General features: G+C 38.0%; 1 protein-coding gene across 1 annotated transcript in view; it reads left to right on the top strand.

Moving 5' to 3' along the window:
* The window catches only part of LOC150076946 (N-acetylated-alpha-linked acidic dipeptidase 2-like), a 120,966-nt gene that overhangs the window by 42,589 nt on the left and 58,268 nt on the right, over positions 1–20,109 (top strand). The window contains exons 4-5 of the mRNA XM_090386268.1: positions 4,654–4,843; positions 14,391–14,481. Coding sequence (XP_090242394.1) covers positions 4,654–4,843; positions 14,391–14,481 — 281 coding nt within the window. The remainder of the gene's footprint in view (positions 1–4,653; positions 4,844–14,390; positions 14,482–20,109) is intronic.

Genomic DNA, 20,109 nt, shown 5'->3' with positions numbered 1-20,109 from the left:
AAGAACAACATTTTGGAATTCAAAAGTACATCAAGGTTATAATGATTTATGCACCAACATCAAGCCATGATGATGAAGAGGTTGAAGAAATGTACACAGAAATTTAGAGTCTTCTAGACGAGCAGAAAACCCACTACACTATCATTATGGGGGACTTCAATGCTAAGGTTGGAAAGAGACAAAACAGTGCAGAAAGGGGAACTATAGGAAATTTTAGAATTGGTGAAAGAGGTGAAAGACTTGTGGAATTTGCAGAATCTCAAGGATTGTCACTAACGAACACTTTTTTCAAGAAAAGGGTGAACAGAAAGTGGACATGGAAGAGCCCAAATGGTTTAACAACTAATGAAATCGACTTCATCCTCACTAACAGAAGATATATCGTGAATGTTACCATCCTGAACAAGGTGAATGTTGGAAGTGATCACAGAATGGTAAGATGCACATTTGATATAGATGTAAGAAAAGAAAGAAAAAAACTGACTCGAGTAAATAATATGAAGGTCTTTGAGATAAAAGAAGAGGAGAAAAAGCAGTATGTACTGGAACTTCAGAACAAGTTTGAGCTTCTGCAAACTGCTCAGGACCAAGATATTGACGAGGAATATTACAACTTTCTGAAAGTGATAAAGCCTAAGAAACCTATAAGTAAAAAAGAAATCCAAAGAAGAAAAAATTAGTCAAGAAACACTTGTCATGAACCGAAGATGACAAGGAGAAAATTGAGTATACTGAGTTATGCAAAGCCACTAGAAAGAGACTCAGAGAGGACATAAGAAGATTTAACACAAGAAAAGTAGGACAAGCATTAAGGGAAAACAAAGGACTTAAATCAGCAGCCATGAGCAGTAATACAGAAAGACCAATGATACTGAAACTGAAGAATAGCGAAGGTGTATTTATAAATAGCAGACAATGCATAATTCAAATAGCAGAAGACTACTATAGAGAATTATACAAGGGGCAAAGGAATGATGCCATCAGTGGGAAAGATGGATCGCAAATTAGTAACACATACGCCATACCCGATGAGGTAGAAAATTCGTTGAAGAAAATGAAGAATCAGAAAGCCTTGGTGGAAGATGAAGTTACTGTAGATTTGTTAAAATTGTGAGGAAGAGACATGACACAAAAACTGGCAAGGCCCTTCACAAAATGCATTAGAAAAGGTGTTTGTTTGTTTGTTTGTTATTTGGTTTTTAGGAGCATTAGCAACTAAGGCCATATTGCTTCGGGGATATGCGGTGGTCATTTCCTGACCTTTCCGCATCCTCCGTATTTGGTGGGCACAGGCTTGAATCCCGGTCTAATCAAGAAGCGTGTGCTACGCACTGCTGCTCCTGCCCACCTGGCTACGGAGGCGCCCTTAGAAAAGGTGTGATGCCTAAGGAGTGGAATAATGCAATCATAGTTTTGCTGTATAAGAAAGGAGATAAATCAGAAATTGGAAATTATAGACCAATTAGCTTGTTATCACACATTCACAAGTTGGTCACAAGGGTTATTACTAACAGATTAGAAAGAATACTTGATGAGAATCAACTGAAAGAGCAAGCTGGCTTTAGGACAGGATTCTCAACTATGGATCACCTTCACGTAATATCACAGCTAATGGAGAAAGCAAATGAATATAAAACACTTATGCCTGGCATTTGTGGATTATGAAAAGGCATTTGACGCCATACAGCATAAGACAATGTTTCGGGCACTGGAAAATCAAGGCATAGATACCACATATGTTATGATTTTGAAGAAAATATATGAGAACGCTACCTCCTTTATTAGACTAGACAAAGACAGTAGGAAATTTAAAATTGAGAAAGGAGTTCGACAAGGAGACACAATATCTCCGAAGTTGTTTACAGCTGCCCTTCAGGAAGCTTTCAGAAGATTATACTGGTCGCAGAAAGGAGTCAATGTGAATGGAGAGTACCTAAACCATTTACGATTTGCAGATGACATTGTGGTCATAAGCCATGATCCCAAAGAATTAGAGGACAATCTTAGTCAGTTATGCAGAGTTAGTAAGGATTTTGGACTAAAGATGAATATGACTAAAACAAAAGTAATGATGAACAAGTGTGCCACAGAAAGGGATATAATGATTGAAGGAGCAGTAATTGAAAAGATGGAATCATATACTTATCTGGGACAAGTCTTTGGCTGTGATAATGATAAATGGCTAGAAGTCAAGAGAAGAATAAATTTTGGATGGATAGCATTCAGGAAATATATCCCAATTTGTCTGAAACATAAAATAATGAACCAATGTATACTCCCCACCATGACATGGAAGTGAAACTTGGGCACTCACCAAAAGAATGGAAGAGAAGCTGAAAACTACACAGCAAAGAATGGAACGAATTATATTGGGAATCAGACTGTTAGATAAGAAGAGAAACACATGGATTAGGCAGCAAACTCAAGTAAAGACATTCTTATCAAAACTGAAGAACTAAAATGGTCTCGGGCAGGACACATAGCTCGAAGACAGGATAACAGATGGACTAAGAAAATAACAGAATGGTACCCAAGAGGATCTAGAAGAAAACCTGGAAGACAACGATGGAGATGGACAGATGAAATTCATGAGTTTGTGGGTAGTAAATGGATGGCCATTGCACAAAATAGAAGGAACCGGAAAGTTGCTGGAGAGGCCTTCATCCTGTAGTGGATTGAAAATGGCTGATGATGATGATGTTGGCAAGAGTGACATAACCTTCTTTTGAGTGATGCACGTATTGACTATGTATGTGATTTTAAAATCCACTATTGATTAGAATCTTCGTGCATCTGCAGCAAATTGAGTTGTAACAGACAATGAAATCCATATACACCTTTTATGAATATTTAGTTCTGTGTGAGGTGGGTAGACATCCTGCCTAGAGGATTGGGTTTACATCATCATAGTCTTTAAATTAAATGTCTGTATTATTATATTATATTATATTATATTTTTATTTGTGAACTCCTTTGAACTTCAATAATGCAGTGTTACCTTTTAATTATTATTATTTTTTTCAATTGATGGTATAAATGATATCTTAAGCATTGCTAGTAATGTCCAAATTACATTATTTAGCAAGGAGTCATCCGTGCTTCAGCATGATAAACAAGGTTTATTCTGTTATTCAGTTTCCAAATAAATTAATAAAATAATGAGAATAAGAAAAAGTCTATTCATCATAAAATAAAATGTGCAAAAATTAAAACAATAACATGTTGTAATAATAAAATGGTCATTGTTAATGATCATTTTACTATTAAAATGGGCCATAAAACCTGGAATAACTATTATTATTCTATTATTCCAGGTTTTACTACCCATTTTAATAGTAAAAAAGTGCATTTTGTATAGTACCATCCACACAAAATCCAAATTAGCCTAAAACACATACACATTGTACAAAGGACACATAACCCGTATTAAGGCTAATCACTGAATGTAAGAGGTGAGGATGAAGTGGGAGATGACTAAGAAAGGAAGCAAAATTGCTTCCCAGCTCACAGCTACTATTGTATAGTAACATATCATGTTGTGCCCTATATACTTGTCATTTGGTTTCAATCAACATGGAAAGTTACTTGTCTTTGTTGTGTGTGTGTTTAGACTTTAATATTTTGCAGATTTATTATCCTATTTTGCAGAAAATTTTATCAAAACTTATTCTGCTATTTCCTGGTTATTGGGTTAACCATATTTAAGACTTATTTTCTATGTTTATTGCCTGCACTGGGACATCCGCTCCATAATGAAGTGGGCACTATGGTTTCCCCTAAAGTTTTGTTTTTCTTTCATAGTGAGTGTATGTTTTTGGCCAATAGGTTGACGCAGTGAAGGAGAGGGTTCCTCATGTGATTTAAGGCAGCAGTGGTGCCATACATATCACAGGATTCCATGTGGCTGCTTCCCAAAGTGATTGTATGCTCTTGTTTGTGAAATTTGATATTTTATTTGTTGTAGTTTGCAGTACTTCTTATATTAATGTACTGCTTTAATTATAGTATTGGTGTATTAATTAGTTAATTTGTAGCATCATTAAAAGCTTCAAAGGTTCTTAGGAACCTAGTTTATCTAGAAATAATAAATAATCTTATTTTTTCTCTTGAAATATCTCACTGTTATTGTTTTGTAATTCAAACCATTTTTTTTTTACCTAAGAAAAATTGCACCAATTATAGTAATCTTATGGATTTAATAGTTTTCAGTGTTACTTAAAGTAAAATGTAGCAATTTGATATTGTTAGGTGTTAAAACTTTTTTATTGACAATCTAAATTATATAGGCAGTTTTATTTGGTATTAGATAGTCATTTTATATAAGGAATTGTTTGACCTTAGCCATCTCATTTCAGCTGATGTTGAGATTGTCCAGGAAACATTCAAATGTGTCTGTTGAACATTTTATTTTGAACTTTATCCTCATGTGTTGGATAATGTTGAGAATGGCGGGTTTAATTTTGACAATAGTCAGTTTCAGGCCTTAGCGTAATATATGCACAGATATCCTAACTAATGACTATCAATATAGAATATCAGTGAAAGTTAGTTAATGAAGACCAAATTTCAGCTATGGAGAGAAGTCTAATATTTTGCAGATTTATTTATCCTATTTGGCAGAAAATTTTATGAAAACTTATTCTGCTATTCCAGGCATTTAATGCTTATTCTGTGAAAGCAGCTGGATTGATACTCTTCCCTGATCCATTTCATCATAATCCTCCTTTACTGAAAATGAAACCATATCCTGACAGCTGGTGGTTGCCTGATAATGCAACACGAAGAGATTCGGCTCTATGGACTGGAATAGGAGACCCTTTAACTCCGGGATCCCCAGCTAAAGGTATAAATAGTTATATTTGATAAAAGGGTAGTAGAATATTCTTTTAGAATATTGTTTTAAAGAATATTATTTGATAAAAAAATAGTTATATTTGATAAAGAATCTTTTCAACTGCTTCTCACACCAAATGAGCATTCTAATACACTGCAGCCAATGGAATGGGTTGACCTTATCCTTAGATTCTCTTCTCACCAAGCAGCGATGGATTTATCATGGGGCAATAACTTTTTTAACATACCAAGCCTTAACAGATTTAATGTCTTCAAGCAAGAACTGATTTAAATAATAAATTAGTTAGCTAACTACTCTAGTTCTGAGGCAGACCAGAACAGTTTCTAATTTATGCCCTTGAAATTATTAGTTATAATTGCATCGATATCCATGTCTTTATTATTTTGAATGTTTGCAGAAGTTTGTTCCTCCTCAGTTTAAGTCTGAGTAATTCCCGTGCTAAAATAAACTTGCCAATCAGTCTATTTGATGATCGATCAATCTCAATCTTTTCAGTCTGGCTCAAATTATTAGAAAAATGTATGTTTTCTTACCTATCAGCCCAAATCTTCAGTGAAAGAACAAATACATACCCATCCTTGGAATGAGAAAACAGTCTGTTATAACATGCCTGGATGCCCTAATTCTTAACATCCTTAACTGTTGGAATCAAGGGATGGGCCTTTATGCTGTTGCTCCTGAGGTATCACCTGCATTTGTCATTAGTGTTGAAACTTTCTCCTCTGCCAGTTCTTCTCCATAACCAACTGTTAAGTGCAGTTTTGGAATTAAAGTTTCTTAGAATCTTTTTTAGACTCTAAAACTCTTTACATATAGCATCTTAGTAAAAGAATATGAAAAAAAGATTTTGATTAATGAAATTTGATCCAGTAAAAGTTAAAAATATTAAAACTATTTTAAACTGTTTAAATATTTATATGTTTTCTGGAATCATATATGCTGCCAACAAATGGATAGCTTCTGCTTCTTCTAATTTAAAATGTATACAGGGTGTCTCAAAAATATTGGTACAAACATTTAGGGGAGATAGGTAACATCTAAAGGAATGTGAATCGCATAGGAATCCATAACTGGAAATGTCACCGTAAGTCGGTACACGGCGCTGTTCATCAGTTCGCGAGAGGGAAATTTTCTGGTTTACTCATTCAAGCAGTAGTTGCCGCACAAAGAGCATGCATCGATATATACGAACTGTGAGCTGGCAGACATGCACCTAGTGTATGGATTAGCAGAGGGCAATGGACGAGCCGCTCAACGAATTTATGGAGAACGCTTCCCAGACAGACATGTACCGGACCACCATTTGTTTGCACGTGTGCATCAAAATTTGTGCAATTATGAATCATTTAGAGGTAACAGGTGTAGTGCGGGCAGACCACGTTCGATGCGAACTCCCGCCACGGAAGAAAGTGTGTTGAATGCCATCCAGAATAATCCTACTACCAGCACACGTGCCATTGCCTCTGCCTTAGGAGTGTCTCGTTGCAGTGTGCAGCGTGTCTGGCACGATGATTCCTTACACCCCTTTCATCTCCAAAGGGTTCAGTTACTGCTCCCCCAAGATCATCCTGCACGTGTGGCTTTTGCGCAGTGGTTTCTCCAAGAAAGTGTTCAATACTTGAATTTTTCAGCCTATGTTTTGTTCACGGATGAGGCTTATTTCACTCGGGAAGGCTTTTTTCAATCAGCACAATACTCATGTGTGGGCTCACAACAACCCACGCAGTGTGCGCCCCCATGCGGCACAACATCGCTTCGCAATAAATGTGTGGGCAGGTATGGTCGGTGATTGCTTAGTCGGCCCATACCTGTTACCATCCCGCATGAACTCCGCTAAATATCGGATCTTTCTTGAACAAGTTCTACCAGGGTTACTTGACGATGTTCCAGCAAATGTGAGATGTAACATTTGGCTTCAACGTGACGGGGCACCTGCCCATTATGGAAGATGTGTTCGTGACCATTTGAACAGGTGTGTTGGGCGTCAACGGATTGGCCGTGGTGGACCCATTGCCTGGCCCCCACACTCACCTGATTTATCGAGCCTTGATTTATTTCTGTGGTGGGCCCTCAAAACTATCATGTATGATTTGCCTGTGGAGACGGAAATGGATCTCGTGGTGAGACTCGTCTGCGCTGCTGCTACTGTTAAAGAAACTCCAGGTGTGTTCGACTGTGTCCGCTAATCCATGCTGCGTCGGTGTCACGCATGCATCACGTCTCATGGTGGAACCTTCGAGCATCTGTTGTAACATCATGAAATGCATCCATCTCGTACTCCATTGTTAATATTATGTAAAATAAATGTTTGCCACTAATTACTGTCTTGTGTCATTTCTGCTTCTTGCGCCTCTGCTACTATTTTCCCGTGACGTTTCCGGTTATGGGTTCCTATGTGATTCACATTCCTTTAGATGTTACCTAGCTCCCCTAAACGTTTGTACCAATATTTTTGAGACACCCTGTAGAGCCATATATTGGGAGTGGTTAGAGAGAAAGCTGGATACCCAATTACAAAAGGCTCCGGGTGCCAAGCGGTTCCAAGTGAGCTCTATACTGCGTGTGCAAAGTGAATAGTTTTCTTTTGGTTTTAAATAGTTTTTACATTATTTAGTTGTATTACGTAACTTTTGCACAATTAGGCTGTGGAGTTCCAGAAAGGAAACTCACCTTTCTGTTTCTTTAATAGTACTTGCCAAACTAACTCAGCTGCTTGGTTACCCCCTGTGGCACTGCTCCTGCCTCTCTGTGGTAGGGCCAACTGCAGTAAAAGAAAAGTTATCTTTCCAGGGCTAAAAGGAGAAAAATGATCTCCCCTACAGGACCTAAGGATCCTAACATGGCTACTCATGACTCATGCAGTGCCAAAAGACAAAAAACTGACACTATTAAGAGAAGAGCTCCAATGCATCTTGTATTGCACTCTACTCAAGAACAGTCTCTAGGTAGTCTCTCACCTTTTAAAATACAGAAACACCTAGAAAATCTAATAGGATCGCCAAAAACAACCCTGTGTCTTAGATCTGGCGACCTGCTTGTTGACGTCTCAGACGAACGGCAATCACAACAGCTCCAAAAACTAACGTCCTTTGGAGGATTACCATCACTGTTTTCCCTCATGCTATTCTAAACACCTCTAGGGATGTGATAGCTGAGTGGAACTTCATAAATCTCTCAGAAGAAGAGTTGAAAAATGAATTACAAGACCAAGGAATTGTGCATGTAAGGTGCATATATACCAAATGAGACAATGCTCAAGTTCCAACTCAGAACATATTGGCGCCTCCGTAGCCAGGTGGGAAGGAGCAGCAGTGCGTAACACACGCTTCTTGATTAGACCGGGGTTCGAGCCCGTCACCACCAAATACGGAGGATGCGGAAAGGTCATTCAGGGAATAACCACCGCATATCCCGGAGCAATATGGCCTTAGTTGCTAATGCTCCTAAAAACCAAATAACAAACAAACAAACAAACAGAACATATTAACATTTGATAGCTCCAACATCCATCAAAGCAGGGTATCCCAATTGTCAAATAAAACTGTACATTCCTAACCCAACATTGCTGTTTTAAATGTCAAAAATTTGGGCATTACCAAAACGTGTGCAGAGGTTTAGCCACTTGTGCTAATTGTGGTTCACTCGAGCACATTCATTCAGAATGTAAATCAGAACAGCACAAGTGCTCAAATTGTAATGGCCCACATACTGCCTATTCCAGAGATTGTCCTCTTTGGTAAAAAGGAAAAAACATTCAACGGATCAAAGCTGAACAAAACATGTACCAAGAAGCCAAAAAATCGGTACAGGCTCAATTTAACACGCGACCCACTTTTGCTCAAGTAGTTCAAAAGCCAGCTGCAGTAATCAGTACTATGCAAGGAGTATCAATGACTGGTACTCAAACAGAAGTTACATTTCCCCCAAAGACATCAATGTCAGACTGGGCTCGGTCAATTTTTGCAGCTCTGCCCTTATCTAGTAAACCATCTAAGACAAGCAGGGCTATTAATACACCAATCACTGTTCTGCATGCTAATAATAACCCACATTACTCAAAAAGTGATGATTCTACTAAAACTGACTCAATAGAAATGGAAAGAAACACTGACCATGAAGAACCACTTTTCGACCTCTTCACAGAGGAAGAGATGGAGACAGGAAAGCTGTACTTTCTGAAAAGAAAATCTGTTCACCATAAGTCAACAGCTCCTCGGACAGAAACTGAGGACCCCACTACATCCAAATAATGCCCAGTTTCCTTCAATGGAATTGTAGAGCAACCTTGATGACATTCGGGATCGCCTTCTTCAGTATATTCACAATGATTACACTCGTACACCAACCGTTAAATTAAAATTTTTTTTTTAATAAATGAAACTGAGATATAAAATATACTGTGAAATAATCTATTTACAGTAAGTATAGTACAAATAAAAGCGTTAAAAGCATTAAAATAAAATACGATAAAATAAAACAGTGAGACTAAAATCTTTAAAATTTTAAAATACCGGATGCCTCTGAAAGCCACGATATCCGATATTTTAAGATTTTAAAGATTTTAGTCTAATTGTTTTATTTTATCATATTTTATTTTAATGCTTTTAACGCTTTTATTTATACTATACTTATTGTAAATAGATTATTTCACAGTATATTTTATATCTCAGTTTTGTTTATTAAAAAATTTAATTTAACAGTTGGTGTACGAGTGTAATAATTGTGAATATGAATTTTCCCACCCTTAGAGGCCTATTTGAAGATATAGTTCTTCAGTATAACCCAGTTGCCTTTTGCCTTCAAGAAACTAACTTAACCGCTTCTGTTACTACCTCACTTAAACATTATGTTACCTACAGAAAAGATCGAGTTTCTCGTGTAACCAATTCGGCTCATGGAGGGGTTGCAACTGTAGTCAGCTCCATATCCCTTCCCGACCATTAATGCTACAAACAAATCTTGAAGCAGTAGCCGCACGAATATCCTTTCATTTTGCTCTTACCATTGTCTCTCTATATCTTCCCCCTAACCAAGACATCTTGTACAGTGACCTCGAAACTCTTGTATCTCAGCTCCCTTTTGCATCATGGGGGATTTTAGCACCCATAATCCTTCATGGGGTGAGAAGATACATGATAAATGGGGAAAAATATTAGAAATGATTCTTGATAAATTATATCTGACACTACTGAATACTGGACTACCCACTTATTTTCACCTGCTTTCTGGGTCAAGCTCGGTAATTGACCTCTTCATGTGCTCACCAGCCCTTTTTCCACTGTTTGACTGGCCTGTTCATGATAGTTTACTGGGTAGTGACCACTATATAGAAGCAAATTTACCACCCTGCCATAATCAGACGGCCAAATGGAACTTCACAAAAGCTGATTGGGAAAAATATAGGCAGCTAGCAATCCTAGAAAAAAAACAGTTGTTTCAAATGTGTCAATGATGCTGTTGATTATATAACAAACCAAATATTGCAGGCCACAGAAGCAGCAATACCAAGAGTTTCCATAAGTAAGTGAATAAGACCAAAACCTTGGTGGAACAATGAATGTAACAAAGCCAAACTAGAGAAAAATAAAGCCTGGAATGACTTTCGCAAGTATCCTACCACTGCTAATCTAGTCCAGTTTAAAAAAAGCCAGAGTCAATGCTAGGTGCATTCAACAGTCAAGAAAAAGAGAATCATGGATATGTTTTGCTTCCATGATTATGAGGACCATCAAAACACAAACAATCTGGAAAAATATTAGAAAAATGTATAACAGATATCCTCTTTCACATCTATCAATACTGAATGTAAGTGGCAATTGATGCCTTAGGAGCCGACCGGGCTAGCCGGGTGGGTAAAGTGCCTGCTTGGCAACCCAAAGGTTGTGGGTTCGAATCCTGCCTCGGGCTTGTATCAGAGTAAATGCAAAAACTTTGGGAGGTGCATTATGGCCACAGAAGCCGATGCGGCAACAACAAAAAAGAAAAAAAAAAAAAAAAAAGACTGCCTTAGGATATAGCTAACACTCTTGGAGGAATCTTTTTCTCAAACCTCTGCCGTATTTTCATACTCACCAGAATTCCAGAAATTAAAGTCCCTTGCTGAAAAGCAGAAGTTAAATTTTGGCACTAACCACCATCAATCATACAACTATCCCTTCACCATAATTGAACTACGGCTTGCTCTTAACAGCTCAAGACCTAGTGCTGCTGGACCTGATGGAATTCACTGTACCATGCTAAAAGAGCTGAGCGAAGAGTTGCTTCATGTCTTACTCCTGCTATATAACCAGATTTTTACAGAAAATGCTTTCACTCATATGTCATAGTATTATTAAAACCTGGCAAGGATTCAATGAATCCATGTCACTATCGGCCTATTGCCCTCACCAGCTGCATGGGCAAAATAATGGAAAAAATGGTAAACTCTCTTCTTACCTGGTTGCTGAGCAAATGCAGCCTTATCAATTCATCGCAATGTGGATTTCATACAGGTAGACCTCTTGATACAAATGGAAAACCAGATTCGCAATACCGAAGTCAAATGTTCCTTCCTTACAAAAGATATCGAGAAAGCTTTAGACACAGCTTGACGATATGGAATTCTCCACGATTCATATTCATTTGGCTTCAGGGATAATATGCCAAAGTTTATACAGAACTTCCGAAGCAGTGGTCTTTCCAGGTCTGCATTCAATCCCCACTCTCTCATAACTTCATCCAAGAAGAAGGTGTTCCACAGGGCTCAGTTTTAAATGCCACACTATTCATTATAAAAATAAACTCAGTAACTAAGGTCATTTAGTTACTGAGTTTTTAGGCACTGCTCAGCGAATATGAAGTTTGCTGAGCAGTGCAGACGGGCTGCCAGGGCAGGTCATGGAGTCTTGTCAATGATATATAGGAATTTTGCTAGCAGGGACAGGGAGGTGATTATCCCGTTATACAAGGCAATGGTCAGGCCACACCTAGAGTACTGTGAACAGGTCTGGAGGCCTCATTTTAGGAAGGATGTAGAGTTGCTAGAACGAGTACAAAGAAGGGCAACAAGATTGGTGAGGGGAACAGTGGGGTGCTCTTACCAAGAAAGGCTTTAGTTCTGCAAATTGCAGCTCCTGGAGGCGCCTCCATAGCCAGGTGGGAAGGAGCAGCAGTGCGTAGCACACGCTTCTTGATTAGATCGGGATTCAAGCTCGTCACCACCAAATACGGAGGATGCGGAAAGGTCGGAATGACCACCGCATATTCCCGGAGCAATATGGCCTTAGTTGCTAATGCTCCTAAAAACCAAATAACAAACAAACAAACAAGCAGCTCCTGGAGAGTAGGCACCTGCGAGGTGATCTAATTGAGGTGTATAAGGCCTTGAATGGCTTGAGCAAGCTGAATGGAACAGACTTCCATCTTTTGTTGTGGAAGTTGATAGCCTAAATAAATTTAAAGCTGAGCTGGACAGGCATTTGGAATAAATGGAGAGATGAAATGGGAAGTTTTTTATTTTTTTTTTTTGGCTGATTCTGCATAAGCTTGCTTTCTTTTTCTTGCATTGTATGCCTCTACTAATGCTAATGTTAATTCCAGCCACTGTACTTACTACTTTATATGCAGATGATTTTAGTATATCTTGTCACTCTCAAAACATGAGAATGATTGAGAGACAACTTCAAGGTGCCCTTAATACGATTACAACTTGGGCTGCAGATAACGGTTTTTGCAAATCATCTGAAAAAACTGTTGCAGTTCATTTCCGCAGAAGACGTAATCTCCATTCTCATCCAATTCTAAATCTGGGCAACCACAACATACCTGTTGTGCCTACTATCCGATATCTCGGGTTAACTTTAGATAAAAAATTGATCTTTCTTAACCATATCAAACAACTTAGAACCACCTGTTTCAAGAAATTAAACATTTTGAGATTGTTATAAGCTACATCATGGTGCTTACCGTCATACACTCCTTCATTTATATTATGCAATCGTAAGATCAAGGTTACGCTATGGATCTCCAGTTGTTCCATTCACTAGTCTTGTTGCCCTTCTCTGTACTTGTTCCAACAGCTCTACATCCTTCTTAAAATGAGGTCTCCAGACCTGTATACAGTACTCAAGGTGTGGCCTGACAATTGCCTTATACAAGGGGATAATCACCTCCTTATCCCTGCTAGAAAAATTCCTGTATATCATTGACAAGACACTATGAACTACTCTTACAGACCGTCTGCACTGCTCAGAAAACTTCATATCTGCCTGCACAATTACCTCCAGGTCCTTTTCATTCTCTACCACTGTCAGTGTAGTACCACAGAGTTGATACGTTTCTCTGGGGTTACTTCTACCCATATGCAGTACTACCATTAGTGTCCTTAAATACAGAAAACAACAATGGACCCAACACTGAACCCTGAGGGACTCCACTAATAACATTAGTCCATGATGAGCGGTGTCCATTGATTACCACTCTGTCTTCTCTCACTCAACCATCCCTTTATCCATAGCAGCAATTTGCTTCCAATGCCACGCTGCTCCAATTTGTTTAGCAGTCTTCCATGTGCAACAGTATCAAAAGCCTTTCTAAGATCCAAATATATGATATCAAAGTTATTCCCTGCATCCAGTTCCTTTGTGACCACATCATAGTATCCAATCAAATTGGTCAAGCAAGCCATTGGTCAGGCCACGCCTTAAGTACTGTGTACAGGTCTGGAGGCCTCATTTTAGGAAGGATGTAGATTTGCTTGAGCGTGTACAGAGAAGGGCAACAAGATTGGTGAGGGGAATGAAGGGATCCTCTTACCAAGAGAGACTTAACATCTTCAAATTGCAGTGGCTGGAGACTAGGCACCTGCGTGGTGATCTGATTGAGGTGTATAACGCCTTGAATGGATTGAGCATGCTGAATTCTGATGGGATCCTTCCACTTGTTCAGATTACGAATCTAAGGGGGCATAAATTCAAATTAAGAAATGACAGATGTAGAATAGATGTGCGGAAATTTGCCTTTAGCCAGCGGGTGGTTAATTGCTGGAACAACTTCCATCTGTCATGGAAGTCGATAGGTTAAATAAATTTAAGGAGGAACTAAACAGGCATTTGCAGGGAATGGTGTGATTTTTTTTTTTTTTTTGGTTGATGCTGCATAAGCTCATACACTTGCTTTCTTGCATCACATGCCACTACTACTACTACTATGATTACTTATTTTGGTTTTTGTCTGACAGAAGCCTGTCACACAAAAACATTTCATGTGTTTCTTGTTGGCTGGCACTACTTTCAGTTCTCAGTGTGCTGAGAACTGAAAAATTAAAGAATCAGTCATGCATTCATTTCAAGTATTGCACCTGGGAACTCAAATATTTTTTTCATTTGGAATTACACTGTTTTTCATGTTAATATATAACTGCCATCTATTAATGAAATGTTTATGATTAATTATTTTGAAAAATTTATCTATTTTCAGTTTAATTTATTTTGACTGATTAGCAGATCAAAATAACTTTTTATGGAACATTCATGTATTGGCTTTTTTATTTATCCAGATGGTGTTGCCAGAGTTCCAGAGAGTTCTTTGTTACTATCACCTATTCCAGTTCATACAGTGACTCCCAATGTTGCATTCCATTTACTAAGGTAAGAATTTCACAATGATTCTTTCATAAAATATCAGTGGCCAGTTCTATAAAAAACATATATTAAAACTGAATGTGGTGTTAGTATTGGCAGAACGCTGCATGGAAGCAAGTTGTTCATTGTCATTAAAAAAAAAAAAAAAAAAAAAACCTTGTCTCTTTCTTGCTTATTATAGAAGAAAAAAATAAATTTAAGTTCATTAAGTAAGCAAATACCCATTCTGCCAAACATGCAAGGATTGGTGAATAGTGAAATAAAATAAACTTAAATGAAGAAGAATTAAAATAAAATTAAGAATTATTTACAAGTGGAAGAGTTCATAGTCCAGTTCTTGAACTGGACTGTGTCCTCTTTTGACAGTGCACCACAAGGTCAAACCTAACAGTAACCATAAATCAAACACTTATACCTAACAAATGGGTGTGGGTATTTGATTTCTGGTTATTGTTAGATTTTGACCCAAAGCTCATACTTATCCCCCAAAAATTAAACATTTATGGTGGGGACAAATAAGAGCTTTAGATCAAAACCATTCAGTGTTTACAAGAGTGGTTCCATTTATGTTAGTACACTGGTGACAGTATATCATCAAGAAAATGTTCCATGGAATCTTCTGCTTATTAATCATGCATTTGGCTTCTTCATTTCCTGTATTTTCTGAGTATAAGGTGTTGTTTGCATTTATACTTTGTCTCCTGCATGGATCTGTTTAAACTTCACTTCTAAAAGTGAAAAATTGTTCCTAATTCTAGGATTATGTAACCTTTTTTATCCATTTCTTACTCTTGTTAATACTTTAGAAATAATATTAAATGTTTTGTTTGCAGGAATTTTATGTCCAAGGATGTGCAGGAATTTTATGTCCAAGGATTTTATATATAGTATTAGGCCATGGGTCAGTTGCTCCATTGTGCACTTCTATTCTGCTGGACATTCCATTTTGTATCTCCTTTGAGTCCTCCATTCCCTGGGCCGAAGCCCATCCATGGATAGGTCTAAAAGGGTATTTATGGCAGAGTCTGCAATTCAATTTTTTTAAGAAAAAATATAAATTAACTATAACACAACTCAACACGTAATTTTGGCCACTTAGCCTCTTCTTAGAAAAAATCTATTTTGAGTCCGATAAACTCCACAGATCCTAATGAGAAGAGTTCCCGCCCCTGCCGCTAGGAGGCGGGCCTCTACTATCTAGGTAATATCTCCGTCTAAAAACATTTCGCACAAAATCATTAAAATACTGAAACGTCGGTTTATCCATGAACAAGACCTGAAGTGCATCCCTCTCCAGGCCGCCTATAGACAGTCTTAAGACATTTCTCAAATCTTCATAGATCACACAGTCTAACATAATATGTTCTGCCGTCTCTGGACTTCCACAATAACAACATTCGCGGTCTCGTAGCCCCAATTGGTATAGCCTCATGGCAAGTCCGTGTCCAGTCAGTAAAAAAGTGGCGTGCAAACCGAATTGCAACCACGGTGTTTTCTTATTCACAACTTCAACACCATGTAAAAACATATATGTTTGTCGTCCCTTGTCTGATTGATCCCAATCTTCTTGCCACATCAAGGTTATTTCTTCCTTAATCCTTACCTTCTCCTGTTTTACATCATCTCGTCCATAATTTCTTGCCTCATCAGGGCACGAGAAGATTCCCATAATCTCTTTTCTTATATTTCTTTTAGTATAATAAAGTAAACCAGACATCAGGACTACATACTGGACCGGAATCTTCCCAGAGATCACCTGCAAGGCCACCGTCGAGACAGTTCGACATGCTCGAGTAATAGCTAGTAAGGCAAATCTTTGTGCCTGTACTAAATACTTTTGAATTCTTACTAGAGGAACTCTATGAACCCAAGCTCCAGAGGCGTAAGTTACAATAGGGACAAATAAGCATTCATATAATAAATGTACAGAACGGCCTTTAATTCCCCAATCGACCCTTACGATCCTCCGGAGCTTCGCGTACAGGGTTCTAATTTTGTCCTTCAAATAAATAGCATGTTTTGTAAAAAACAAACGTTCCTCCAGCAATAGGCCAAGATACTTCACTTCTCTCACATATCGAACTGAATCGTTCAGTAGCCTCACAGCAGGGGCACGATTCTGACTCAGTCTCCCTTTTAATAGCATCTGAGTCGTTTTATCTCTTGATACTTCAAGTTTATACTTTCTTGTCCATCCTGCAAGTTCATTCAGCACATAAGCTGATCTTTCTTCCAATTGTGATCTTGCATCACCTTCTACCAGAAGCACCAAGTCATCCGCAAATGCTATTTTACTTATACCAGATAATTCAGAATTCAAAAATTCATCGAGAACCATGTTCCAAGCAAAGGGTCCAATCACCGAGCCCTGTGGACATCCTCGATATACTTCCCTGTTAATTTGTACATACTTATTTCTAATAATCACTTCTCTATTAACAAAGTATTCTCTAAATACACTATATAATTTATTTGAACACTTTGTAATCCCTATTCTATACATAATTCCATCCCACCATAGCCGGTCGAATGCACCTTTGAAATCGACAAATATACCAAGGACATATCTCCTCTCGCTACATTCCACTTTCTGCACCAGGCTATAGGCGGCATCTTCTGTCGATCTTTCTTTTTTAAAGCCATACTGGCTACTCGACGTTAAGCCTGCCCTTTCATATATAATCATTAATCGGTTAATTATTAACCGTTCATATATTTTCCCTAGTACAGATAGGAGAGCAATCGGACGATATGCCCCTGTCTCATTCAATAATTTGTCAACACCTTTAACCAGCAATTTTATCCGTGCAATCTTCCAGCTATGGGGAAAAACACCTTCATTTAAACACCTTTTATACATATTATCTATTATTTCAGGGAAAATCTTATACACTTTCTTAATCACCACCACTTCCAACTTATCCAGGCCCGGCGATTTTCCATCCTTTGCTCGGGACACAGCCTCCATTACCTCAAGTGAAGAAACATCTTCTTCAATTTCATCACTATAATATTCATCCACCTGTACCTTCATCAATACTTGTTCTTCATCAAGACTGTCCATATCCACCGGAAGGAGCCCATCCAGTATCCTGCTCATAGAATCACTCCATGACAAAGTTTCATTCTCTCCTGAACCGATCGAGCACGAAATTTCAGAGAGGCTTCTTCTGTTATTTAAAACTTTATATATTGAATTCCAGGGATCCCTGGATCCCTGCTCATTTACAAACTTCTTCCACTTTTCAATTTTTGCGTTGTTAACAGCACAAGTATAGGCACGTCTGGATATTCTATATTGTTCCTTCATTTCTTCAACCAAGTCCATATCACCACTTCGCCGCAATCTTTGGAATACTCTCCTCTTCTTAAAAACTTCTTTCCGCATACGACCCAATTCACTTGTCCACCACAGAACAGGACGATTCACACTTCTTCTAATTTTAAAATACTTCCGACACAAATCTTGCAATAATTCAGTTAACTTATCAACATATTGGACAGCTGATAAACCTGCCCAGTTTATCAAGCCCACTCTGTCTCTATAATCGTGTTCGAAGTTCAGCCACTTGGCATCACTAACTTTATTTACATTAAATCTTTCTAAATCACAATATATTCTATTATTATCCTTATCTTCTATCTCAAAGAGGATAACATTATGGTCACTAGTGGTATATTCTTCATACACATTCCAATTCCTAATTTTTCTAATTATAGATGTTGTTGCAACAGTTACATCAATAAAAGACTGTCCATGTATTGTCGAATAAGTCGGAATATGGCCATGTATATTAACCACCTCAACCCCATTAAGAGCGAGGCATTCTTCAAGTATCAATCCTCTATCATCAGAATAACCACCGCCCCAAAGTGGTGAGTTAGCATTAGAATCCATGGCAATGACCAAGCCACAAGAACCCACCATTCTACATAGTCTCTCCATATAATCAACAAAGGGTTCTATATCTAATGAAGGAGGACAATATAGTGTGGCAACATAAAATCTACCACTCTGACATATAACTTCACAACAGAGGAACATTTCGCCACACATTGACATAATTTTAGTTACAACTATTTCTGTATCCCTAACAACAATAGCTGTCATTGGATTCCTACCTTCAGAAATCACTCTATATCGTTGTGGATAACCCCTTATACAAGACTGTACTGAATAAGGCTCCTGCAGCAAGGCCACCGCCACCGAATTCTCTTCCATAACTTTATGTATTTGAGCTGCTACCGACCTCGACCTCTGAGCATTCAATTGTAGTACCCTGATTTTCTTATCCATAATGGATCCGCCTTTTATAATTTTCTAATGCTTTCAAATACTCAGGACACTTTTTATCAATTGCTACATGGACAGCCTCAACATTCCTATTACTACATAAACAACATCTTGGATCTTTATTTTTATTTTTACATTCTTTATAGGAATGGTCCCTCTCACCACAATGACCACACATTACCTCTCTTTTACAGAATTTCGCCACATGGCCAAAAGTCAAACAACGATAACATTGAACCACAGAGAAAACTTCCTTGAATTTACAAGCTGTCCAACGTATATATAGTCTAGTCTTCCCACTTAACATATTCCAAATATCCGAGCTCAATTGAACCACCCAATTATTCAATTGTGTCTCTTTATGTTTATTCACTGATAACACTTCCACACTTTCCTTAAATTTATCCATAGTGCAACCTTTAAAATTTCTTTGCCACATCTGTTGAATCAGTTCCTCCTGTTCTACATCACCTTCCACATCAAAGATTACAATTCTTGGCGATATTGGCTTTGGTATTAAATATTTCATTCCCAACTCTTGAATCTTTACACATTCTTTTAATTTCACAATATCTTTATCAGTCTCTGCCTCAACAAGAACTCCCTTATCTCTGATTGATCTAATACTTCTAACATTTACTGAGGACAATAATGGTCTTACCTCCTTCAGCACCTTCATCTTTACCTCATCACTAGTCTTGTATCTGTCAGATGCTGCTTTAATTATCATCACTTTTGGCGCACTCTTTTCCATAGTCTCTTTTACCTTTACAGCATAACTATCCTTCTCCATCTTACGTTCATTTTTCAATCTATCTTTCAACAACATATTTTCGACATGTATCCCGTGGGCCGTCTTCTCCATTGTATCCCACATCTCCATAATAATCCTTATAGCAGCCGTTGGTATTTTACTTTGCGCATCCCATAGAAAAGAACGCAACCTCTCTCTAGTTCTATAAATATACTCAAAACCATTGTCCTCAGTTAACACATTCACACCATTCTTCTTCTTTCTTTTCTTCTTCCCTTTCACACTCCCTCCTCCATCGGAAGTCACTTCACCCTGCTTTCTCTTTTTCTTCCTTCTAATTTCTTTCTGAGTACCCTGCAACTCAGGTAACGAATTAGATCTAGTTTTAACTGGTGTTCTCCGCGAAGCACGACCAGCAGACACCTCAATCTCCGTTAAGTCCTGTGCCTGACTCAATACTTCTCTTGCAATTTCCATATGTTCTTCCTCCGTAACCTCACTTGATGCTGCCAACAACTCCTCTTGACTTAACTCATCAGAGGATGACATTCTTGTATAAATAAAAATTCAGATTTACAATTAAAAT

The sequence above is a fragment of the Mastigoproctus giganteus genome, chromosome 12, assembly GCF_048544385.1.
Source record: "Mastigoproctus giganteus isolate SK-2022 chromosome 12, ASM4854438v1, whole genome shotgun sequence".
Taxonomy (NCBI): domain Eukaryota; kingdom Metazoa; phylum Arthropoda; class Arachnida; order Uropygi; family Thelyphonidae; genus Mastigoproctus; species Mastigoproctus giganteus.
This window is presented reverse-complemented; position numbering and strand designations above follow the sequence as displayed.